General features: G+C 45.4%; 1 protein-coding gene and 1 long non-coding RNA gene across 2 annotated transcripts in view; one reads left to right on the top strand and one right to left on the bottom strand.

Moving 5' to 3' along the window:
• Nucleotides 1–21475, top strand: part of GDPD1 (glycerophosphodiester phosphodiesterase domain containing 1) — a 29676-nt gene extending 8201 nt beyond the window's left edge. Inside the window, exons 2-10 of the mRNA XM_083480114.1 lie at nt 4242–4284; nt 11576–11711; nt 13644–13689; nt 13983–14101; nt 14706–14795; nt 15535–15668; nt 16509–16568; nt 18671–18722; nt 20878–21475. Of these exons, the coding sequence (XP_083336240.1) occupies nt 4242–4284; nt 11576–11711; nt 13644–13689; nt 13983–14101; nt 14706–14795; nt 15535–15668; nt 16509–16568; nt 18671–18722; nt 20878–21024 (827 nt within the window). The 3' untranslated portion in view covers nt 21025–21475. The remainder of the gene's footprint in view (nt 1–4241; nt 4285–11575; nt 11712–13643; nt 13690–13982; nt 14102–14705; nt 14796–15534; nt 15669–16508; nt 16569–18670; nt 18723–20877) is intronic.
• Nucleotides 17981–24651, bottom strand: part of LOC310695551 — a 197695-nt gene continuing 191024 nt past the window's right edge. Inside the window, exon 2 of the long non-coding RNA XR_014520155.1 lies at nt 17981–18474. This is a non-coding gene — a long non-coding RNA (uncharacterized lncRNA). The remainder of the gene's footprint in view (nt 18475–24651) is intronic.

Raw genomic sequence — 24651 nt, 5'->3', positions numbered from 1 at the left:
GTTCATGTTTGTTCCCCAAACGTGCTTTTTATTTCTTACAAAGGGCTAATGTGATAAAGTGACTTAAGAGACACTGCTAAGAACCTAAGATACCCTGACCTGTAAAAGAATCTGCCTTGTGCTTCTTTTCCACCTAGCCCAGTTTCACACACACACACACACACACACACACACACACCCCCCGACTAGCACAGGATTCTCTGGGTTTCTCGGAGAAAGTGATTTTTCTTATCGCTTACTACTGAGCCCTTCAGGTAGAACTAGGGTGGGCATGTAGAGAATTGCAATCTTCTCTGAATATGTACTAGTATGTATAATCAGCCTTGTACAATGTGGTTATAATGGTTCCTTTATTGCATCCTTCCCCAACCTCTGTCCCTTCATATCAGCCTCACTTTGCATGGCCAACGGTCAGGGAAGATTTTATTTCTTTCTGAAAATAATGATATACCACTATTGATAAAATAAAATCAAGAGTAGTTTGCTACAGTTATGCATAAAACCACACAGTAAAAAACATAGAAAATGTTAAAATCAAAAATCAACCAACTAATATGGAAAGATGTTGTTGTTGTTGTTTAGTCGTTTAGTCGTGTCCGACTCTTCGTGACCCCATGGACCAGAGCATGCCAGGCACCTCTGTCTTCCACTGCCTCCCACAGTTTGGTCAAACTCATGCTGGTAGCTTCGAGAACACTGTCCAACCATCTTGTCCTCTGTCGTCCCCTTCTCCTTGTGCCCTCCATCTTTCCCAACATCAGGGTCTTTTCCAGGGAGTCTTCTCTTCTCATGAGGTGGCCAAAGTCTTGGAGCCTCAGCTTCAGGATCTGTCCTTCCAGTGAGCACTTAGGGCTGATTTCCTTAAGAATGGAGAGGTTTGATCTTCCTGCAGTCCATGGGACTCTCAAGAGTCTCCTCCAGCACCAGAATTCAAAAGCATCAATTCTTCGGCAATCAGCCTTCTTGATGGTCCAGCTCTCACTTCCATACATCACTACTGGGAAAACCATGGCTTTAACTATACGGACCTTTGTTGGCAAGGTGATGTCTCTGCTTTTTAAGATGCTGTCTAGGTTTGCCATCGCCTTTCTCCCAAGGAGCAGGGGTCTTTTAATTTCGTGACTGCTGTCACCATCTGCAGTGATCATGGAGCCCAAGAAAGTAAAATCTCTCACTGCCTCCATTTCTTCCCCTTCTATTTGCCAGGAGGTGATGGGCCCAGTGGCCATGATCTTTGTTTTTTTTGGAAAGATGTACAGTTCTCTTAATTGCCTGTATAAGCCTGATGCATGCATTAGAAAAGTTTGCAGCTGGTGTTGAAAAGTAGACACAACGCCTGCTGAATCTCTGTTGGCAAAGTATTCCACAACACTGGACCGATGATACTAAGGACTCTGGTACAGTGATACCTTTGGTTACAAACTTAATTTGTTCCGGAGGTCCATTCTTAACCTGTTCTTAACCTGAGGTACCACTTAACCTGAGGTACCACTTTAGCTAATGGGGCCTGCTAAGTTGTGTCTCTTACTTTGCAGAAGTACGTTGGGCAGTTGGCACATGTTTTGTCCAGCTGTTTCGTAGTCCAACTTTCTGTTTCCAAAAGTGGTTGACTACGATCACTTATTGCTTGCCCTCGTCATCTGAAAATTGGAGGAATAATGTCTCTGAATATGGAGGCTTTATGATGTACTAGTTTGACTAACACTTTTAAAAAGCCATCTAAGGCAGAAGCAATCATTACCTCTTCTAGTAAAGATTTCCATATTATAATTAGAGAGAAGTTTGCCTCACTCCACACCCAACCAAGGGCTTTAATGTGGATCAGATCTCAGAGTCAATGGTTGCTTAATTCTGGCGCTCAGATCATATAGCTGAAAACATAACTACATAATCAAGTATTTAGAGTCTTCTGTTTATTTTTCCATTGTAATTTTGCTAATTCCTCCATTGCACTGTGTGAGCACAGCAAAGGTAGAAATGGTAATTAGTAAGGGGAAAACATGACTGTTCCATAGAAGCTGTGTGTGGTGATATTTATGTGTGCTTGAGCCACTTAACAAGATGTGTTAATATAGTAATTAGATGAACAACTAAGTGGGCAGGTGGCTATGCTAGTATGTTGCAGCAGAAACCTTGATGGTGCATTGAAGACACAGATTCCCCCCCCCCCCAACCCAGGTGGATTAGAGTGCATTTCATCAAATCCAATAATTTTTATTTAAGATACTTATATCCAGCCCGTCAGGGCAAAACCCTCCAAAGGCAGCTTATAAAATTTAATTAGCTACATATACCAATCAGGTATATGCGCATTCAAATAATTTTGCAGTATAATCTTCCTTTTATGCACCTATCTGTGATCCATACTTCCCCTGTCCAACAAAATTGCCCCCATGCCATATACCAAGGACAGTCAGCATGGTGCCCTCCACATGCTTTGGACTTGAACTGCCATCAGCCCCAGGCGGCATGGCCAATGGTCAGGGATTATGGGAGTTGTTGTCCACAACATTTGGAAGGGCATCATGTTGTGTACGCCTTCCTTATGTCTCTCCACCCTGCGCACCAACCATCCCACCTTGGACGGTCTGAAGTCTTAGTCTGTACAACTTTCATTCTAATAATAGAAAGGTTTCAGAATTACAAGCAGTACATCATGTCAGGTGTGGTTGTCATCGTTTTGTCCTGTTCTCCAAAGCTGTCATTCAGCAGGTGTGGATCTGTACCAAGGCGTGACGGAGAGGTACCTGGCTTATTCCTTTCCTGTTAATGAGCCCGGACTTCCTCTTCCTCACCCTGTTCTGCCCTTATAGAATCAGCAGGAAGAAGGAAGGTGGCAAACCCAGAATTGGCCACTTAATATGGGGCTCCCTACCTTCCACCCTGCCGTTCCCAATGGGTACCAGCCACCAGTGTTTAAAGAATGAGAACAGGGATTGTTACGATGGGGTTTCCTTGCAGAACTTGCCTGGTAACACCAGAGTTCGTAGCTTATATTTTCTCTTTCTCTGTTGAGGAGGTGGAGCTGATGCATTTGCTTCCTGATTTAACAGGCGTTTGGTATGTTTAAGCTGAGCGTGACCTATGAACTGTAGCCTTAAGGAGGAAGGGCAGTGAGCACATGCGTTAGTGAGTGGGTGAGGGTAAATAAGCTTTGAATCTCCTTACAGTTCTAAATGTTAGGGGACCATGGTTAAATTGTACTTTTTTCACTTTTCAAGTGCCTCTGAAGAGTGGTTATGATTGACACATACGTCAGAAGACATCTCAGTAGATTAGACTTTTTGAGAGAGGAAGAGGAAGGATGGAATGGCAAATGTTTGCTAAAGCCTGTTCCTTAACCCACTGCAGTGTCTGTTGGCAGACAGTTTCGCACACAACACATTTTGTCTAGGATATCTTATTGAAAACAGCTGGTGCACAGCTGTACGTTGTATTAACAAACATTGTACGTTCAAGATGTTGGAGGTAAGAGTTCTGAGTTGCTGCATGGAGTGCATATTAAGTGGCTTTAAACTGGCATCGACCCCACACAGCTTTGCACCCACATTCACTCACTTACCGCAGTCCTTGGCAAGAATCTTTGTCAGACTCATGCCTCTCAACTTGGCACTCACTGTGCAGTGAAACTGGGTCCTTAAGGATAAAGAAGGAAAGACAAAGAACTTTTTGTTGGAGCAGAATAGTATAGGCGATTGAGTTTGTTGCAAGTGCTACTTAGATGTCTGGCCAGTTTTGATAGCATTAAATCCATTTAGCAATGGCAGATGGAAGCAGCTTTCTCAAAGTTGCGCCATTTCTGTCACTGGTTTTAAGTCTGTGTTATGCATCCCTGTTTCATTATATATATATATATTCCTGTGAGGTGAAACTAGGCACTATTCTCCCTTTTGGTGAGCCAAGCAAACCATAAAATTCATGAAATGCCTTTAAAATATTATTTTATTATTTTATTTGCCACTTGATGCCAAAATAGGCTTTCTGTGGTTTGCAAAATATGAAGAGTTGTTCCACTAGCGTTAAAATATAAACATCCATTCAGTACAAACCTCGAAATGCACAATGAAACATTCCGGCCACTAGAACAGGAGCATCTTCAAAACAGGTGCAAAGAGTTCCTGTTTAGTAGTTTTTGAATTCACAAAATTCACCTAGCTCCCTTGCAGTTCTTAAAACATGCAGCCATGATCCTGGCACCAAGTGGTTGCTATTTCCTTTAAAATGCTGTTTTTTCCCTACAGGGGCTGGAGAGAATCTGGAAAATACCATGGCAGCCTTTCGCCAGTGAGTATCACAATTTTTATCATCAGTATTTGCTTACACAGACAGTTGGCACATGTGCATCTCTAGTGGCACAGTGGGTCAGTGCGCCTGGCTGTTAACCAGAACGCTGGTGGTTTGAGTCCAGCCAGGGATGGCTGTGGGCAGGATTCCTGCATCGAAGGGGGTTGGACTAGATGACCCTTGGGGTCTCTTCCAACTCTATAGTTCTATGCTTCTATGACTTGTTTACACAGTCAGTTGTTCTTGGACAATAGCACTTGGATTAGCTTCAGTCCAATCTATTCCAGTATTTGAGAGCTAATCAGCAGAGACCCCCTGAGGCTCTTGTCTTGCTTATAAATTATCTCCATAAAAATGTTCAGGTTAGGCAATAGGCTTATTCATTTGACCTTTCCCTGAGCTACAGAAATGTGGGTGGCATTCCTCATTTCCTGCAGGTGGCATTCCACATTCCCTGCATGCATTCGGTTTCCGTTGAAGGATTTGTGTGTCTGAAATACTTTAGTGTTTCCTTTCATGTGTCAACAAGAGCTGCTGTTTGCAGAGGACATAATGTCGTCCTCCCTTCTATTAACTTCTCTTGAGAAAGGAAGCCATCCAGCACGTGGGGTTGGCTTTTCCAGGTCAGGGAGGCAGGTTTAAGCTGGAGGAGAGGCTTCTCCCTTCAGCTCCCCACCTACCTTCCAAGCTATCTTTTCACTTTTGTAGTGGCAGACAGATGTCTTGTGGGCTCTGTGTTGTCAAGGTGTCTCCTTCCTTCCCCAAGCAAAACAGATGAGAGAGAGGATTCTCTTGCTTTCCTGGCCAGCTTCCATCTGTAGTGGGAGGGCCCTCCAAAAAAAAAAAAAAAAGAGTAATAGCTGTAAATCTAGGAACCACTAGAACATTTAGAGGGCATGCAGGGAAAGAGGAAGACCGGTTGCACAAACACGAACCTTTGCATCGACGGAACACATTAATTGAACTCCAGCCAATGGATTTTCTCTTTAATATTTTGGAAAGTAATACGTGATGGAGGGAATACTGGTATGCAAGTTGTGGCTTGCCCAAGATTGCTTGCTTAAGAATAACAAATATGAGAGTAGAACCCAGGAGAAAAGTCTCTGTTTCCTTCAAACCAAAACATAAAACTGCCTTCCAGTGCCGGCTTTTCAACAGAGCTGAAGCCCTGAACACAGAAGGTCACTGTTGTGAAAGTTAGATATTTTAATACGTTTGTGTTACTTCTTGGCCTTGAGGCTGGGAATGCCGTGCAGAAGTTTGCCGTGTTCTTTAAAAGCTTTCCTACGGGGGCCTCCTTGCCACATGGATACACTTTGGAAAAAAGCTACAGCAGAGGGCAGTGAGAGGAGGCACCTGTTCAGTGGGCTAAAGTTATCAGATGTTCCTTGCAGTCTGCTGCAAGGGTCACAGAGAAATAAAGGTCAGTGTATTTCCTATTTGCCACCGAGAGCTTTGGCTTCTGAAACAAAATAAATCCAGGGTGGGTGGGTGTATATCTGCACCTGCAATTAAATATATGAATGTCAAAGCTTGTATTTCATAGACAATATCCCTGGATTAATGAACCTTTTAGTAAGGGGACACCCAGCCTTTCAACAGAGGTGCCACAAGTGGCTGCAGTCTGGGGCAGGGGAAAGTGATCCATGCAGGCTTGATTGTGGCAGAGTCAGACCTGCGTGGCAACCAGCCCTCTCCCTAGTACTGGGCTAATGGTTGCCTAATATCCCAATGCTTTTAGAGGCAAAACACACAGGGCACACAGACTGCATATGTTCTATAGCACATACTAATCAGATGATGGGGACAGACTGCTGCCAGCAGATCAGTGTGGTGTGTGTGCTGATTTGAGCAAGGGCTGAAGAATCAGCAGAATTGGCGCTGTGATGTGGAATCCCTAGAGGTACAAAGTGATAAAAAATATTCGTCTATGCAGATCAGGGACTCAGGTGCACGTCTCCAGGGACTACAATCTCCTTTTGCCAAGAAGAACAGACGCCATGAAAAGCAAACACATTCAGTTATCACATTTGAAAGAGGTGTACTGAAATCAAGCTTGGAACCGCAGTGGGTCTTGCGGCAGCTTGAAGGCTAGCAAATATATTGTGGCATAAGCTGTAGTGGGCCATAGTCCCCTTCAGCAGATGCATTAAGTGTAAGCCTAAATTGCCATGGTGCACCAAAACCAAACGCAGTTAAACCTGCAGTTAAACATATCTCTCCCATATCATTCTCTACAGCCACAGCAGGCGCTGTAACTCTCCAGCAGTTTGACTTCACCCCCGAAGGCACACTCTTCTACTGTATCCCAATACAGAAGGATGCCAACAACAGCAATCACTGAGTTGGCAGTCCAGTGTGGTGCAGTGGTTAGAGTGCTGCACTAAGTCTTGGATGACCAGGGTTCAAGTCCCCACTCAGTGGGTGACCTTGGGACAGTCAGTCAAGCTCAGCCTAGCCTACCTCACAGGGTTGTTGTAAGGAGAATATGAGGAGAGGGTGAGTATATATACCACCTGGAACTCATTGGGATGTGGATGGCGCTGTGGTCTAAACCCCTTTTGGGCTTGCCAATCAGAATGTCAGCAGTTCAAATCCGCACTACAGGATGAGCTCCCATTGCTCTGTCCCAGCTTCTGCCAACCTAGCAGTTCGAAAGCATAACAGTGCAAGTAGATAAATAGGTACCACTGCGGCGGGAAGGTAAATGGCGTTTATATGAGATCTGGGACTTGTCACGGTCCTCCGTATGCCAGTAGTAGTTTAGTCATGCTGGCCACATGACCTGGAAAGCTGTCTGTGGACAAACGCCGTCTCTCTTGGCCTGAAAAGCAAGATGAGCACTGCACCCCATAGTCACCTTTGCCTGGACTTAACCAACCAGGGTCCTTTACCTTATTATTTGAGGAAATGCAGGATGGAAATGGGATAAATGAAATAAACTCCAGTGCTTAAAAACTTGCACCAACTGCCCATATGTTGCCAGGTCAGATTCAGTGTCCTTGTACAGTGGAACCTTGGTTTTCGAACATAATCCAGAAGTCCGTTCGACTTCCGAAACGTTCAAAAACCGAGGATCAAAGAGCTGTCAGCAAGTTCAGTGGGGGAAAATGAGAAATGTTTGGCAGCCGAGACATGTGAAAACCAAGGTTTGACTGTATTAGTTTATAAGGCCCATAATAACTTTGGTCCAGGATATCTTATGGGCCATCTGGATCCTTGACATTCCTGTTGGTCGTCCCTCATGGCTCAGATGCATGGCTCTTAACTGCTAGGAGTCCCAGGGCTGTTTTGCAACCTACACACTCTCCAGTAAATTCATTAAAGCTGCTAGGTATTCCTTCAAGACTGCCTTGAAATGTGTGGGCTGTGGATTTCAGCATTAATTTCAGAATCAATAACGTGTTGGATTTGCCTCCCCCCTCCCTCGCATCCAATTACTCTTTGCAAAATGGCAAATTACTACAGATTTCTCCGTGGGGAACCAGAAGGGAACCACACATTCCTTCTTTGTGAGGGAGTTGTGATTATATCCCAGGAATTGATTCAGGTTTTTTAAGTCTTTCTTTGTACTTAGTAGTATTATCACAGCTAGTACTGTACACTTTCTTCCAAAGTGTTAGGCATTGTCAGAATTTTCCTAGCTTGAACAAGGCTGCTGAAAAGGGCCACGGGCCATTCTAATCTCCATGGCAGCTAAACGTGATGGTTTTAACACAACAAAGTTTCCCCTCTTCTCTTTAGCTCTTCTAAAGCAGACCTTGGAAGGAGGTTCTTTAGATTTCGAAGACTGGCTTTATTTAAATAATGAAGTGTCAGGGTGTGCCTTTCGAATTGCTTGCGAACTCTCTTGCTTTTGGTAAATTGTTGGCTATTATTTTTGGCATTTCAGTTCCCTCTGAACCCTACAATCCCCTCTTCCTGCCATATGTATTTATTAGTATTAGTAGTATTAATTGCATTTGCAAGCCACCTTCCCCCCGAAAAGCTCAAGGTGGCGTGCCTGCTTCTCCCCTTCATTTAATCCCCACAACAACCCGGTGAGGTAGGTTAGGCCGAGAGGCAGTGACTGGCCCAAGGTCACCCAGTGAGTTTGGTAGTAGATTGGGGATTTTCAACCCTGGTCTCCCAGGTCCTAGTCCAGCACTCAAGCCACTGCACCACACTGGTTTGCCAACTCAGGATTACACTCAATGGATTGTGGGCCCGCAAAAGTTTATGCCATAATAAATTTCTTAGCCTTTAAGGTGCCACAAGGCTCTTTGTGGTTTTATCATGTGCACTTTTCTCACATTCAATAGCAACTGTGCTTCCTTTCCTTTGGGGTCTGTTCTTCCTTGGAGAAGGAGGTTGCTGTCACTGGGTCTGTGTCCCTGAACCTCATAGATGAAACTGGGAAGGGTATTCTTTATCACTTTCTACCTCTAGGGATTCCGCAGCACAGAACCAATTTTGGTGGCTTTTCAGCCCTCGTTCAAATCAGAATGTGCTCCTGCGAAGCCACCAACCGAGACAAGCGTTTAGAGTCTTCCATAGCTTTATTGTGTTGTGTTTGGGCCACGAACGCAAGAGTTTAACATTACACAACAACTTCGTTTAATTAAGCACTCGACCAAGACAGTCAAGGTAGCTATCGTCTTCTTGGGCTGGGTGGCTTCAGTGTTCCCTTTACGGTGCTGAGGCAGGAGCTCATTAGTGTCTTTATTGGGACCTGTGGGAAACGAAATGAAGACTTTGGTCAGTCGGATGTTTTGCACAAACACAGTGTCTCAAATGAAGGCGAGACTCCAGGGTGCAAAGTTTTCCCTGTTGCATATTTTATCTGACGTGGGTAGAACATTGTATTGTTGATGCTTATCAGCCACCACACCCCACTGGTTAGCAGAGTGGTTTAGCAGCATTTTTTTAAAAAAAGAAAGGTTTGTCAGCATTTTTAAAAACAGCTTTATCACACCAAGCATGTATGGGTCTGATTTCAACAAGCTAGCCAGCGCATTGACCCTTTTAACTTACTTCTTGCACTTTTATCCTGCCTTCTAAGCAGCATCAAGGCTAAATCCCTCCTTGCTGGGTGACCCTAAGGCAGTCACAGTATCTTCCCGTTCAACCTAGCAGCCTGTCGGGGTAGGCTAGGTTGAACGGGAAGATACTGTGACTGCCTTAGGGTCACCCAGCAAGGAGGGATTTAGCCTTGATGTAGCACTCCTGATCACTGATGCCAAGCAGTGCATCTTGTATGCCTTATTTATCGGTGGAAAATAAACTATTCAGAACCCTTGTTTCAAGTCCTTGGAGAACCAGTATGTAAATGGTCAGCAGCTATTGGTGCATCACATTTCCCTACTAATTCTGAGGCTGGTGTGAAAAAAGGTTCCCCCCACCCCTTCACTAGCATGCAATCTACAGTGGTACTTCGGGTTACAGACGCTTCAGGTTACAGACGCTTCATGCTACAGACTCCACTAACCCAGAAATAGTACCTCGGGTTAAGAACTTTGCTTCAGGATGAGAACAGAAATCACGCTCTGGTGGCGCGATAGCAGCAGGAGGCTCCATTAGCTAAAGTGGTACCTCAGGTTTCAGAATGAATTAAGTTCTTAACCTGAGGTACCACTGTAATGTCAAGAAGTGGGGCACAGTGAATATATATATATATATATATATATATATATATATATATATATATGTGTGTGTGTGTGTGTGTGTATATATATTCCTGGAGGCTTAAAAAAAGCTTTTGCATTCTGCTTTTCTCTACCTTTCAGAATTGTCAGAAATATCAAAGTGTGTGTCATTATGTTAAAATCCACCCACTGAAACCGTGGCAGACACAGCAGGGCTTCAGGAGAGGCTGGAGGAGCATCTTTGGTTTCAAACAACAGCAGCCCGCTGCATTGCAGATCCTACATCATTCACAGGCCACGGACAGAGAGAAATACTCTCTGCTGAATTAATTCTAATGCACAGGACTGTTGGAGAATAATGGATAAAAAGTTAGGTTACTGTGGCCCCTGGTGGCAGAAAGATGTACCACAGCCTGAATAAAAATGTCCCATGATGTGCTAAGCCATGACATTTTCAGCCAGATCTGGAAATTTTAAGCAAGTGCTGTAGGCATCACCCCCTCTGGCTATTTCTCTAGCCCTGGGACAGCCCCCTGCTATGAGGGAAGCATGTGTCCGTGTACACTTTTGCTTTCTCTAGGGATCTGGGTAAAAGTGAGATCCAGAGGAATTAAACAGACCCTGGAAAAGAACATAGAGGTGAGAGAGGAAGTGGGAAAGAGCGTCACTCTTTCAGCCTCCTCTTTCAGCTCCATGTACTTTTTGAGGGAGGAAAAGGTAGCGGCCCTCACCACATCATGACCGAGGGGGCAGTGGGCGGGAGGCTTGGAGGCTTTGCAGGCACCACTGCACCCATGGGTGTCTCGCTGACAACCCCTGGGGGTATGCAGATGTCTAGAGAACTGAGGCAGTCTCCCTCTTTAGGGAAGCTTTTTTAATAGTTAATGTTTTATTATGGTTTTATATATGTTGCAAGCCCCCCAGAGTGGCTGGGGTAACCCATTCAGATGGGTGGGGCACAAATAATCAATCACCCATCTGTGTCTATCTAAACATTCAATTTGTGCAGGTGGCCTAAGAGTTGCGGCGGTTGTACATTTTGAGGCTGAAAAGCTCCCTGCACTTTGGTTTAAAAGGGGAAAGGAAAGGACTCATTTGGATGGATTTTCCCCCTAAATTGATTTTTGAATTCTGAATTTATTGTTATTCACGTTTTATACTGTATTTTATGCTATTTTTTGTTGCATTAATTAAGTGTTCTAAATTTGTTGTTAGCCGCCCTGAGCCCTGTTTTCTGAACCGGGAAGGGTGGGGTATAAATAAAATTATTATTATTCATAATTATTCATAATTATTTTTATTATTTCCACTCTCTGGTAGCACTTGTGCAGTATATAGCAATAAAATGCTCGCATTGTACTCTGCAAGAATTGTAGAGCTATATAGCATAGAGAAGGGGGCGGGAAGAGAAATGAGATATTTATCTTCTCTTTCTCTCGCCTCTCCTGAAATGCCTCCCTTGCCTGTCAGGCCTGAACGGGAACCTCAGGGTTCCTGCTCCAGTCTGGCTGGAGCTCTGTTCTGCCTCAGAACTGCAGGCGACATGGACCTACAGTGGGGCTGAAACCTAAGCTGCGTATTTTTTAAAGGTTCAGGATACTTCTCTCCATGCTGCCACCCCCCCCCCAAAAAAAATAAAGAAGGTCAAGTTTGCTTTCTGCCTTCAGTGCAGTTGACGTTGGGACCGATATGCTGGAACTTGACTGCCACCTGACGAAGGATGAGCAAGTCGTTGTGTCTCATGACGAGAATCTGAAACGGTCGACCGGGGTCGATGTCAATATATCAGACCTCGAATACTCGGTAAGTTGAAATAAGCACCCTCTTCTTCTTTCCTCCACTGCTTAATTTCCCAACCGGGTGCACTCCATAGGTCATCAGACTCCAACTCCCTGCAGTCAGGGGTTGGTATGTTTACACGATTTACATGCTACTGAATTGATGGCAAAACTCGATGCTGTTTGCATACAAATCATGGGACTCATAGTACAAAAGGTCTAGAAGGCTGGCTGTAAGACTTAGAAAACAGTTAATAATGTGCTTAAGCATTCTAAATATAGAAAAATGGTGCAGAAGGTCATATCCGCAGTCCTGCAGATCTCCCCTGCTGAGGCTTGCAGCTTGCTGAAGTAGCTAAGAAGGCTGGTAATGGAAACGCCCATTTGAAAAACTCACATCAGGCTCTGATATTATAAAACGCAACACAGTGGTGGGGAACCTCTGGCCCAGGGGTCAAATGTGACCCTCTGTCTAGCCTTCTGAACTCTCCATACCCCTTCCCTGGCCTTGCTCTGCACCTCAGACATTTTTGCCCGGCTGCAATGTTGATCATGCCTCTTGCTTTTCTGGATGGAGCGTAGAGAGGGGTGTGTGAAAATGTGTGTGGGAAACTAGCCTACTGTACAAAAGTAAGATCTGCGTTAGTAGCTCTGCTCACTTTTGCCTCTGGCTGCACCACCAGTTGGCATGTGGTCCTTGGAAGGTTCCCTGAAGGGAACCTGGCCCTCAGGCTACGAAAGGTTCCCTACCCCTGATTTAATGGGAAAGCAAATGTGGGGTTCCTTCAGTGGTGGAAATGGATTGTACGTTTTTCTGGAGCTCCATAACAGTAACCCTGGTATTTCTTGTCTCCCTGGATGCTCTGCAGTGGTCTCCTTGTTTCAGGATCTTTCTGTGGTGCTTCCTCTTAAGCTGATTGGCTGAGGCGCAGAGGGATCCCAGCACTCAGCTGAGCAAGGCCCCATGCTCTTCCTCTAGGAAAAAAGCACTGTATTTAACTGATTAGTTCTTCTATTTAAAAGTCAATTTCTAGCCTAATCGTCTTCTGCAGATTTGTTTGTGTATGTTTAATAACATTTTTCCCCTCATCCTCGCCACGGGATCACATTCACCCGGTGCTATACCAGCTGCACTGGCTCCCGGTGGCGTACAGGATCAGGTTTAAGGTGCTGGTTTTAACCTTTAAAGCCCTCCACGGCCTAGGACCCTCGTACCTCTCCTGGTATGTCCCACGGAGGACCTTACGGTCTTCAAACAAAAACATCTTAGAGATCCCAGGCTACAGAGAGGTTAGGCTGGCCTCAACCAGAGGCAGGGCTTTTTCGGCTGTGGCCCCGATGTGGTGGAACGCTCTGTCACAAGAGATTAGGGCCCTGCGGGACTTGACATCTTTCCGCAGGGCCTGTAACACAGAGCTGTTCCACCAGGCCTTTGGCCAAGGCACAGCCTGACCCCCTCCCCTTTGGTAATCCTCACAGAACTCTAGCCCAATGGTTGCCCTTAATTTGATTTTAACTGATTTTAGAATGAATTGATTTTAGAATACTGTGTTACTTTTATTGTTGTTAGCCACTCTGAGCCCGGCTTCAGCTGGGGAGGGCAGGATATAAATAAAATTTTATTTATTATTATTATTATTTATTATTATTATTTATTTATTATTATTATTATTATTTTATTATTATTATTATTATTATTTACTTCCTTCAGAATAAGACCAAAAATTCTTTCTCTGCAAAGATTACTCTTGTTCCTGTGACTTAGAAATAAATTCCAGATAACTCTTCCCTAGATATTTCTTTCCAGAGCACCTGATGTGTAAGGTCTGAGAGGTTGAAACAAGGCTGTCTCTGGGTGGTGATGATGATGATGATGATGATGCTCAATCAGTTTGTGTAAATCGGCATCTGTGTGAAGTAAACGCATCCATGTCTTTTTTTATTTATTTATTTAAAGGAACTCCCACCGTACCTCTGCAGATTGGATGTAACATTCCAGAAAGGTAATATTTGGAAGACCTTGCCACTTTTGAATTTTTTATTTAATTTTTTTTGTTCATGGCATTGTTGGGTTTCTGTACCTGAACTTTATGTCATTGGAAGTTGCTGCCAGCCAGTGTAGGCAGTGCTGAGCTGGGTGGACCCGGTGGCATGATAGCCGCTTCATATGTTAACCCAGCACCAAATCAGCTTTGTTGCCATGTAACATGTGAAACAACTCTAGCTCTCCCCATTACGAATGATGGCAGCCTGCGAGTGTCCCCAGCAGCAACCAAATTCTGCTTGTGTCCCTCAGAGTGCCATTGCGAAGGTGAAGACAAGCGCATCCCTCTCCTGAAAGAGGTATTTGAGGACTTCCCCCACACTCCTGTCAACATAGACATCAAAGTGAACAATGACGTACTGATTAAAAAGGTGAGACCCCACCCCAGTCTGGTTCCTCTCAAAAGTCCATTTGTGCATTTCATCAGACTGGGAGAACATTGACTGACCCTGGTCCTGCTAGCTAGGGATGATGGGAGTTGTAGTCCAGTAACAGCTGGAGACCGAAGTTTGGGAAACCCTCATCTAGATCAGTGTTTTTCAACCACTGTTCCGCAGCACACTAGTGTGCCGCGAGATGTTGCCTGGTGTGCCGTGGGAAAAATTGAAAAATTCGAAAGATTTAAAAATAAAGTATTTTATAATTTTTCACATTTCTGTTTACTTACTATTTCATAATAAAGTAATTATAAAATACTTTCTTTGTGTTTATTTGATTCCTATTCAAGAGAATTACTTTATATATAGTAAATAAAGGCACAGAGTTAATTTTTTTAACATTTTCTAATGGTGGTGTGCCTCGTGATTTTTTTTCATGAAACAAGTGTGCCTTTGCCCAAAAAAGGTTGAAAAACACTGATCTAGAGAAATAATACAATGACTTGAGGACCGAAAAATAACATTAAAGAAACTGCCCCATTGTGTAATTGCCACAAACAAAAAAACAGCAGCCCCTCTTTGTTCATATTGATCTCAGGTCTCAGAGTTGGTGAGCCTTTACAAGCGAGAACACCTGACGGTTTGGGGCAACGTCAGTCATGAGATAGTTGAAAAGTGTCACAAAGAGGTAAGCGGCCAGCATTTCATCCTGATAAACTTTCTCCTGTCAACGCTTTTCTCCTGTCCTTCCTCAAGGCCACGTACAGAGTTATTCCTTCCCCCCCCCCTTGCATTTCATCCTCACAACAACCCTGTGAGGTAGGGTGGGCTGAGAGAGATTGTGAGTGCCCCAAAATCGCCCACTGAAATCCGTGGCTGAAAGGGGATTTAAAACTAGGACTCCTGCTCTGATGCTCTAGCAACTTTTAATACTATACATGTCCCCCACCTTGGGGCCATGTGGTAAAGGTTGGGTTGTAAATGCGCCAAACGTACTGGCCTTAAAGGTAAAGGGACCCCTGACCATTAGGTCCAGTCGTGACCAACTCTGGGGTTGCGGCGCTCATCTCGCTTTATAGGCCGAGGGAGCTTCCGGGTACAGCTTCCGGGTCATGTGGCCAGCATGACTAAGCCGCTTCTGGCGAACCAGAGCAGCACATGGAAACGCCGTTTACCTTCCCGCCGGAGTGGTACCTATTTATCTACTTGCACTTTGACGTGCTTGATGTGCTTTCGAACTGCTAGGTTGGCAGGAGCAGGGACCGAGCAACGGGAGCTCTCCCCGTCACCGCCGACCTTCTGATCGGCAAGTCCTAGGCTCTGTGGTTTAACCCACAGTGCCACCTGCGTCCTTGTACTGGCCTTAGTTGTGCATTAAAGCTGCTGTGTTTGTGCCTTATTTTATCTCTCACTTTCTATTTCTCCAGAACGCCCACATCCCTATCCTCTTCTGCTTGCGACGTGTCCTTCTCCTCCTCGGCCTGTTCTATACTGGCCTTCTGCCTTTCTTTCCCATCCTGGAGGAGTTCTTGGAGATTCCTATGCCTTCCATCATTCTCAAGTAAGTTGCTTGTTTTGCGGTGGTGCTAGCAGCACAGCGGAGCGGAGCTCACCTGGTTCCTCAGAGCTCTTGCAGAAACAGAAGGAAGCTGCCTTAAAACAAGTCAAATGATTTGACTTCTCTAGGCCAGTGTTGCCTACTCTGAAGAAAAGGTTGTTTTTATATAATAAGAAAAAGAAATGCTCAATTCTTATGATCTGTGCATAAATCAGGCACATTTATTTCTGTTGCTTTTACAAAATTACACCATTCAGTTCTTAATGCTTGAGTAATTTAGTTTTTCTACTTGTAAACTGTTTAAAGACCTATTTTTTGCTTACGAGTTACATAATGAACTGCTGTTATTACTCTGTATAAGCTAATTTCTTGTTAAGCACAGAAGGGGCAAGAAGCTAACACAAAGGTTTGCCCCCAGCTTTTGGGGGGAAATCTCATTCATCCACCCTTGACTTCTGAGAGAGAAGGGCTAGAAACCCGTATAGGGCTGTGGGTGTGCTCCTTGCACAAGCAGGGATGATAGTAAAAGGGATCCGGGCTTCTCTGTATGTTTTTGAAAGGGTGGTTCTTGCATTCCAATTTCCTACATTTTTCATGTTGAAACTGTGTTGCAACAGGGCCTTGTGGCCTTTCTCAGGCTCTGAGTGCGTCTTCCAAGCCGCTTGGCATTGAAGCCCAACAAGCTCGATATTTGTGCTACACTCAGCGTGGAACAACAGGAGCCCTCCTGGGACTGCTGCTGTTGCCGAGACCATTGTGATCCCTTTTCTGTTTTCCCAGTTGCTAACAGCATGCATTAAAATGGCAGTCCAGTAAACAGAAGTTCTTCTCTTCTCTTCTTAGGTTGAAAGAATCAGAGAAGATCTCAAGGAGCCAGCGGTTTACCATATGGCTTACTGACGCGTAAGGCTACCTTTCCTCCTCAGCCCTTTGCCATAGTGCTGTCATTCTCCTCTAGAGTAGAAGCCTCACCCCTCGCCCCGAATGCAGTGCTTCAAAAGGAGTAACACCTCTTAGGGCCTGTTTTCAAACGTTATCTCCAACTCTTCCCCTGATCCCACTACTCTTGCTGTTTGGGCTTCCCAGTGCTTCCCACAGCTCTATATCCCAAATGGTCGGGCTCTTTGCATAATATCATATCATATCATATCATAATAATTTATTATTTGTACCCCTCCCATCTGGCTGGGTTTCCCCAGCCACTCTGGGCGGCTTCCAACAAAGATTAAAAATCCATTAAAATGTCACACATTAAAAACTTCCCTGAACAGGGCTGCCTTCAGATGTCTTCTAAATGTCAGGTAGTTGTTCTCTTTGACATCTGAGGGGAGGGCGTTTCACAGGGCGGGTGCCACTACCGAGAAGGCCCTCTGCCTGGTTCCCTGTAATTTTGTTTCTCGTAATGAGGGAACTGCCAGCCACTCTGGGCGGCTTCCAACAAAGATTAAAAATACATTAAAATGTCACACATTAAAAACTTCCCTGAACAGAGCTGCCTTCAGATGTCTTCTAAATGCCAGGTAGTTGTTCTCTTTGACATCTGAGGGGAGGGTGTTTCACAGGGCGGGTGCCACTACCGAGAAGGCCCTCTGCCTGGTTCCCTGTAACCTCACTTCTCGCAATGAGGGAACCACCAGAAGGCCCTCGGCGCTGGACCTCATATCAGGCATTAGGCATATTCAAGTCTCCCGTCAGCCCAGAACACCCACCTCTGAATTTTTCAGTGCCTCCCTCCAACTAGCCTCCACTGGTGGGTTATTCTTTCTTTTTGCTGCATCTCGACATCCTCTGGTACCTGTGCAGAGGTCTTGTAGAATTACCTGACCCCTCCTTCCCAAGGCGGTTGCCTGTTTGTTGCTCTAGCCTTGCTACCTCCTGGTTAGCAGGCACAGCCAGACATGCCACAGGGGCATATCCTGCTGATAATGAACAAAGTGCTGCTTTGGGGAGGAGCCAAAACTCAGTGGCAGAGGACATGTTTTTCAGGCAGAGAATCTCAGTTCCACCCCCTTAGAAGGATCAGGAAGCAGGTGTGAGAAAGATGTTGCTTCGCCAGGTGAACCTCTCCCAGTCAGAGCAGACAAAGCTGGGCTTAAACACACCCGAGGCCTGGTAGATAATAAAGCCCATCCTGTTTACCCATACTTTTAAAATCATCAGATTACGGCTGCATTCAGACAACACATTATTCCATCTTCCCAATGTTTCCTTACTGGTCAATTTCTACCTTCTATGTGATCTTTCACACATTGGAAAAGCCGCTTCAGGAAATCTAGTGGAATCTAGCGGAGGCTTGGCACTCATTTCTGTATTAATTTGTTGGGGGGGGGGAACGGATCTGTTTGCAGCCTCATAAACTTGAGAATTCAGGTTGTAATTTTACATGCTGACATTTGGGGCAGTATTCCAGCTGCATGCAATTCCAGCATGCACTTCTCTCCCGCCGTTTAAAATTTAGCAGAACGTGGCAATTTTATCAATCAAAGAGCCACAGTTCCATAACTCAACAGGTGCCTCGGTTTGAAAGGAACATTAGAAGACATAACAGTGCTAGCGTAATAGCCAGTAAAACTAACACAATAAACTGCACGTCTAAGTGCAGCTTGTTTTGCATTAATTTGTCGGATGCCTGGAGTGCTAGTTTAGTGGAAAGGGAGGTATAGCTACACACACACACACACACACACACACACACACACACACACACAGGTACCTCAGGTTAAGTTCTTAATTCGTTCCGGAGGTCCGTTCTTAACCTGAAACTGTTCTTAATCTGAAGCACCACTTTAGCTAATGGGGCCTCCTGCTGCTGCCACGCCGCCAGAGCACGATTTCTGTTCTCATCCTGAAGCAAAGTTCTTAACCTGAAGCACTATTTCTGGGTTAGCAGAGTCTGTAACCTGAAGCGTATGTAACCCAAGGTACCACTGTATATATATGTATGTATATGTATATACCACACCTTTGATAGACATGTCAATGATCTTACTATCCTGTCGTTGCAGATTGTTAATGAGGAAAGCATTATTTGACCACCTCACAGCTCGAGGAATTCAGGTACGGTGTAACACAGATCTTCTGAAATTTTGTGTGGGAGCTGCTCTGTTCTGTTCCTATCTCCAACTAACCTCAGAAAAGTGTGACGTAAACAACACATTAAAGAACTTGGCATGTGTTAAGTGGGATCCCACATAGTTCACACAAGCGCTACATTGACTCCCACCTCCGCTCAACCTGTGCCAGGGTGGGGAGCCTTCTTGCCTCCTTGGGCCATATCGGGATCAGCCTTGAGTGCTGAATTTGACAGCTGGGTGGCGCCTTCCACCTGTCAGTCACTTGATGTCACATTGGAACTTCAAAGCACCTTGCAAAGTACTGCTAAGAGGAAGTTTTCCCCCCTCCCATTTTAGCAGGAGATTCTGTGCGAACCCCTTCCTTACTGGATCTCCTTACTGCATGGAATCCTGCCAAACTGAGCACAATTTAACCCCTGCTCATCAGCTGATAGGCAGAAGTTGAATCCTGCTCAGTGTGGCTGTGCACCCCTGTTCCCTGTGATAGGAGTACAGCTGATGCAGGATTTAACCCCACTTTCCCACCCATCAGATGACTTTTCAAGCAGGGAGGCATGGGGGACATGGCCTGGCAGGCCCAAAAATTGACCTCTGCTGGCCAGAGGTCTCCCACCCCTGCTTTCTGGGATTCTAAGGAAAGCCAGTACGGACATCCTCTTTCTGATGTGCTCCTGATGCTTCGAAAGTGACTTATCTGATGCCAAAAGATACTTAACTCCTTCTGACTGACCTAGTACCTGAGCAAGTGACTTCCAGCTCACATTATACTAGCTTTGATCAGCCTGTATGCACAGCCACCACAGAGCATGCCTGTACACTGGAGATCATGCTTCTGGTCCTCATGACAGGAGGGCTGGCTGTTGTTTTTCAACTTACGGGCATAGGCGCCGACTCCATGGGGCTTGAGGGGGCCCGAGCCCCCTCAAAAATTCGTTTGGGGGGGCTCTGCCCCCCCAATAATCTCAGGCGCCCCTCCAGCAGAGCGCCATCGTCGCCCCTCCCCCAGCCCAAAATGCACAGGGTCGGGCTGCATGCCTCCTGCCCTCCCTCCCGAGCAAAAGCTCCACCCAATTTCCGCTCCGGAGCTGATTAATAGGCGCAGCACGCTCTCCCCTATTCGCTCACGAGGAGGCGGCGCCACTTTATTTGCATATTCATGAGCTTATTTATTATTCATGAGCTTTCCCGGGGCCCCCCCAATATTTTTTATAAGTCCGCGTCCCTGCTTACGGGAAACATGGATGGGCAGCATTGCTTGACTTTCTCACCTCTGGACAAGCTTTATGCTTCATGCTCGTGTCTTGATCCTCCGGTCTTTCTTCTTCTTCCCTCCCTCCCCACCCAAAAGCCGAGGGCAAAGGGAAAGAAGCTTGTAGAAATCAACATGCTTTTTTATTCCCCAGCATCTCCCCTTGGGGCTAGGAAATGCTGCCTCCCAGGAGAGCTGCATCCACTCAGTGTGGACAATACTGAGCTAGTTGGAACATAGGTCTGGCTCAGAAGAAAGCAGTTCTCTGTGTTTTTGCCTTATTATAAATGTTAACTATATTTGAGTTGTTTTTAATTCTCTTTTTCCACCGTCTTTTATTTGGGTGTGGGTGTGTGTGAGAGAGAGAGACAGAGAGAAAGAGAAAGAGAAAGAGAAAGAGAAAGAGAGAACCACTTAGAAGTTTACAATCAGGCAGTATATGAATTCTGTTAAATAAAAATTAAAAAGTGGGTGACAAGACTAATGAAGGATGAATGTTAGCAAATGCCAGCATTCCTGCTTAGGTTTAGTTTCAGCTGAGGCCTTAGCCCATGGATAGGCAAATTAAGGCCCAGGGGCCGGATCCGGACCAGTCGCCTCATAAATTCAGCCCGCGGACAGTCTGGGAATCAGTGTGTTTTTACATGAGTAGAATGTGTCCTTTTATTTAAAATGCATCTCTGGGTTATTTGTGGGGCACAGGAATTTGTTCATATTTTTTTCCCCAAAATCTAGTCCGGCCCCCCACAAGGTCTGAGGGACAGTGGACCAGCCCCCTGCTGAAAAAGTTTGCTGACCCCTGTGACTTAGCCAAAAGCAGCCATAGGCAAAAGTTGTATTGGGAGGCATTATCAGTCACACATCCATTGTGTGCCTTCTCTCCCTCCAGGTGTATATCTGGGTCCTCAACGAAGACGAAGAGTACCAGCGAGCGTTCGATTTGGGCGCGACAGGCGTGATGACGGATTACCCCACGAAGCTGAAGAACTTTTTGCACACCTACACGCCTGGGCAGCAGAAAGAGAAGGAAGGGTAGTTCTTGCAAAGAGGAAGGGGGGAGAGTACACGATCCCCGGACAGCACCAAGCCAAGGAGGAACAGCAGCAGCACACCCCCCCCCTCCAACACACCGGCACCCTCCTGCCTGAACTTTTCAGTGACATGCGCTCACCCGACAATGAGACGTAGACGCAGCTGGGTTTTATTACCTCATTCTTAAGTCATTACACCTCTTAGAGATTGCACACAGCTATATTTATTTTAAAATGTAAGCGGCATAGTTGTTATGTAAATAGCTTGATGGGCGGGCGTTGCACCCTGGTCCGACGAGACGTCTCTAGGAAGGAACCTGCCGACAGGGCGATTCCTAGAGGTGGTAGGTGTAACTTAACCGTATTCGTTGCTAGCTCAGATTCCACCAAGTTTGCACATGGAAAACATTCCAGCGGGACACTTTTTTAAAAATAATAATAATAACAATAATTTTACTTTGTTGCCTACTCTGTGTAAAATGTTCTTAGTGGACTGGCTGACGCGGCCGTAATTGTCACATTTTCTTAGTGAGGCAGAAAGAGGAAAAGAAAAAAGAGCTGGAAAAATGGACAAGCTGGACTTTACGCTCTGCTAAAAGCCCCTGTCCTGTCTGACATCCATGTTTTATTTGCTGAGGACAACTTTGAAGAGGGGGTGATGAACTGTTCCCCGGTGGCTACTCCCCCACCACCCAAATCCGGTAGGCTGCTTCAAGCGCTGTTTGACGGCAGACACTCTTTGCTCCATGCGCCATTCCTGCCTCTTGAGCAGGCTATCTGGCCACAGCAAATCTTGGCCAGGGAACGGCCAGTCCTCTAGCATAACTCATGAAAGTTAGCCTTCTTTTATGGTGTGTGTGTGTGTGTGTGTGTGTGTGTGTGTGTGTGTCCAACAGCGAACCCTAAAACTAGCAATAGTGCTGTTTGTATCGATGTAGGGATGTCTTGGCCAGTTTGTTGTATGTACTGCCATGTTTTTTTAGCCTGAAGCATTTTTGGGAAGGGCTCGCACTGCAGTCATTGACTCCGAGTGGGAGCAGAAGACATGTAACAGTAAGATGAGACACCACTTTTCAGGGGCTGACGGTATCAAAAGCTGCAACCTTTTTTCCCACCTGGCCTGAATTCAGAATGTAGAATAATTCTTGTAGATTCCAGGCTCGCCTGCCTCGATAGTCATAAGCCTAGTAGCACATGCCACATTTTGAACCAAGAGGCTGAAATTCCCAAAACAAAGCCTCTCTAATTGATTGGCATACGTAGAAAGAGGTCTCTGCACTTTGTACCACTGTTGGAACACTGTTGCCTCCCCATAATAAATAATAATAATAAATTTTATTTATATCCCGCCCTCCCCAGCCGAAGCTGGGCTCAGGGCGACTAACAACAATCAAAATAGTCCAACATTCTAAAACATTCATTATAAAATTAATTAAATCAAATTAAAATCAAATTAATGGCAACCATCAAGCAAAATTTTGTGCAGATTGCCAGAGGAGGGGGTCAGGCTGCGCCCTGACCAAAGGCCTGGTGGAACAGCTCTGTCTTGCCAGGAGAAGTACCCCAGGAGAAGTCTGGTTTAAGAATTCCTGGAGTAAGTGCTGAGTGCAAGGAAAGGTCTTAACTTCGCCTCTGCAAGTGCACTTTGGTTAACTGAGCTGGTCTCCACTCCCACGCACAAGGATGTCTCCTGACCTACTGACACCTGGAGAAAATAGCATCACGTTTACTTTAAAATAAGTCAATAAGTTTTAAATATAAGGGGGTGGCAAGCCACAGAAGAAAGGTATGGAAAACCAGTGCAGTGCAAGACCTAGACCTAGGTTCAAATATCCGCTTGATTAAAATAAAAAGTAGCTGGGATAGTTTAGAGCAGTCACAATCTCTCAGCCTAACCTACCTCACAGGGCAGTTATGAGGATAACAGGGTATTTTTTTAAAAAAAAACACAATGGCACCACTGTAGACCACCCTGAATTCTTTGGATGGATTTGATACAAACTGTGACTTTAAAAGGCCTTTAAAGTGTAAGAGTTGAAACTGTAGCATGTATATTCCAAAGTACACTTCTGTGTCGCCTCTCCTAAATTTAGCTTAAACTGTACTGTGAGGGACGTAGCGGTCTCTGAATCAGCGAATTAAAAAAAAGAAAGAAAACACACCTCTCTGAGCCATGTCTGTGATGAAACGGTTTCCCTCGTTAACCTGAAAACGGTTTTCAGATTGAAAGGGCGCTCCACCACCGCTCTGCCATTGCAAACCAGCCACGCCTGTGCAACTTGGTGGCCTGGCTCTTGAAAGCATTTTAATTCCACTTCAGATCTCGTTCGCGTCACCTCTTGCAGTGAACGTGGTGGTTCCTGCCTGCCTGCTACCCTGCGTGAAGCATTTGCCTAGGGAGGGAATCACAGACATGATATGTAGGCATTTTTGACCGAAAGCCTGTTGCTGCCTCAGCTCTGTTGCCTTCCCCTCTTCCAGCCCCACACTGCACATTATCCTTGCTAAGTTCCTTGGGGCAGAGAGCATGCTCTCATGCTCACTTCTAGGCAGCGGATGTCGCCCATTAGGGCAAATGAGCCCCACCAACCTCAGTCTACTCTCAGCCCAGCCCCTCCTCATCCGTTTGCCTGCCTTTATTACAGTAAGGGGGCGGCACTGTCGCTGTCAACTCTTCCAAGTCTCAGTGTTGCCTTTGTGGAACTCAGCAAGGAGTCTCCCTGACTTCTGCCCTAAGAGTCCCACCAGGCGCCAAACAGCACTGAGAGGAAAGCTTTTATGAATTGAAGCAAAAGAAAAGGTGTCATTTCAATTCCACTTGACTCCTCAGCCGGAATCAAACAAAGCAGTACAGTCTGGTCGTACTTCTATGCAAGAGATGTTTGTGTTTTAGATTGTTAGTCTGAATTCACCTAAATGTGCAATTCCCCCAAAATTGGTAGCCACAAACATTCTGAGATATAATAATAATAATAATAATAATAATAATAATAATAATAATAATAATAATTTATTATTTATACCCCGCCCATCTGGCTGAGTTTCCCCGGCCACTCTGGGCGGCTCCCAATCAAGTATTAAAAACAATACAGCATCAAATATTAAAAATTTCCCTGAACAGGGCTGCCTCCAGATGTCTTTTAAAGATAGGATAGCTGCTTATTTCCTTCACATCTGATGGGAGGGTGTTCCACAGGGCGGGTGCCACTACCGAGAAGGCCCTGTGCCTGGTTCCCTGTAACCTTACTTCTCGTAATGAGGGAACCGCCAGAAGGCCCTCGGCGCTGGATCTCAATGTCCGGGCAGAATGATGGGGGTGGAGACGCTTCTTCAGGTATACAGGACCGAGGCCGTTTAGGGCTTTAAAGGTCCGCACCAACACCTTGAATTGTGCTCAGAAACGTACTGGGAGATAGTTTTATTTATCAGCAGGGTATTCTTTGCTTCCTCAGCTGCACTCTGCCAATGTGGATTCAAGCTTTCAAGCTTAATGAGTAAATAAATTGCACACTAGGGGAAAGGGAGGGAGGGGGAAACTTGGGTGCCGATTTTTAAAACAGTTGTTATAATGGCCAGCTTTCATATTTCAGGGATAGCCAAAGCTGATGGAACGACCCCTGTTTCCCATAACT

Source organism: Podarcis liolepis (genome assembly GCF_965112155.1).
Source record: "Podarcis liolepis genome assembly, chromosome: 16".
NCBI classification, from domain to species: Eukaryota; Metazoa; Chordata; class Lepidosauria; order Squamata; family Lacertidae; genus Podarcis; species Podarcis liolepis.
Note: the sequence above shows the minus strand (reverse complement) of the source record. Positions and strands in the feature narration are given on the sequence as shown.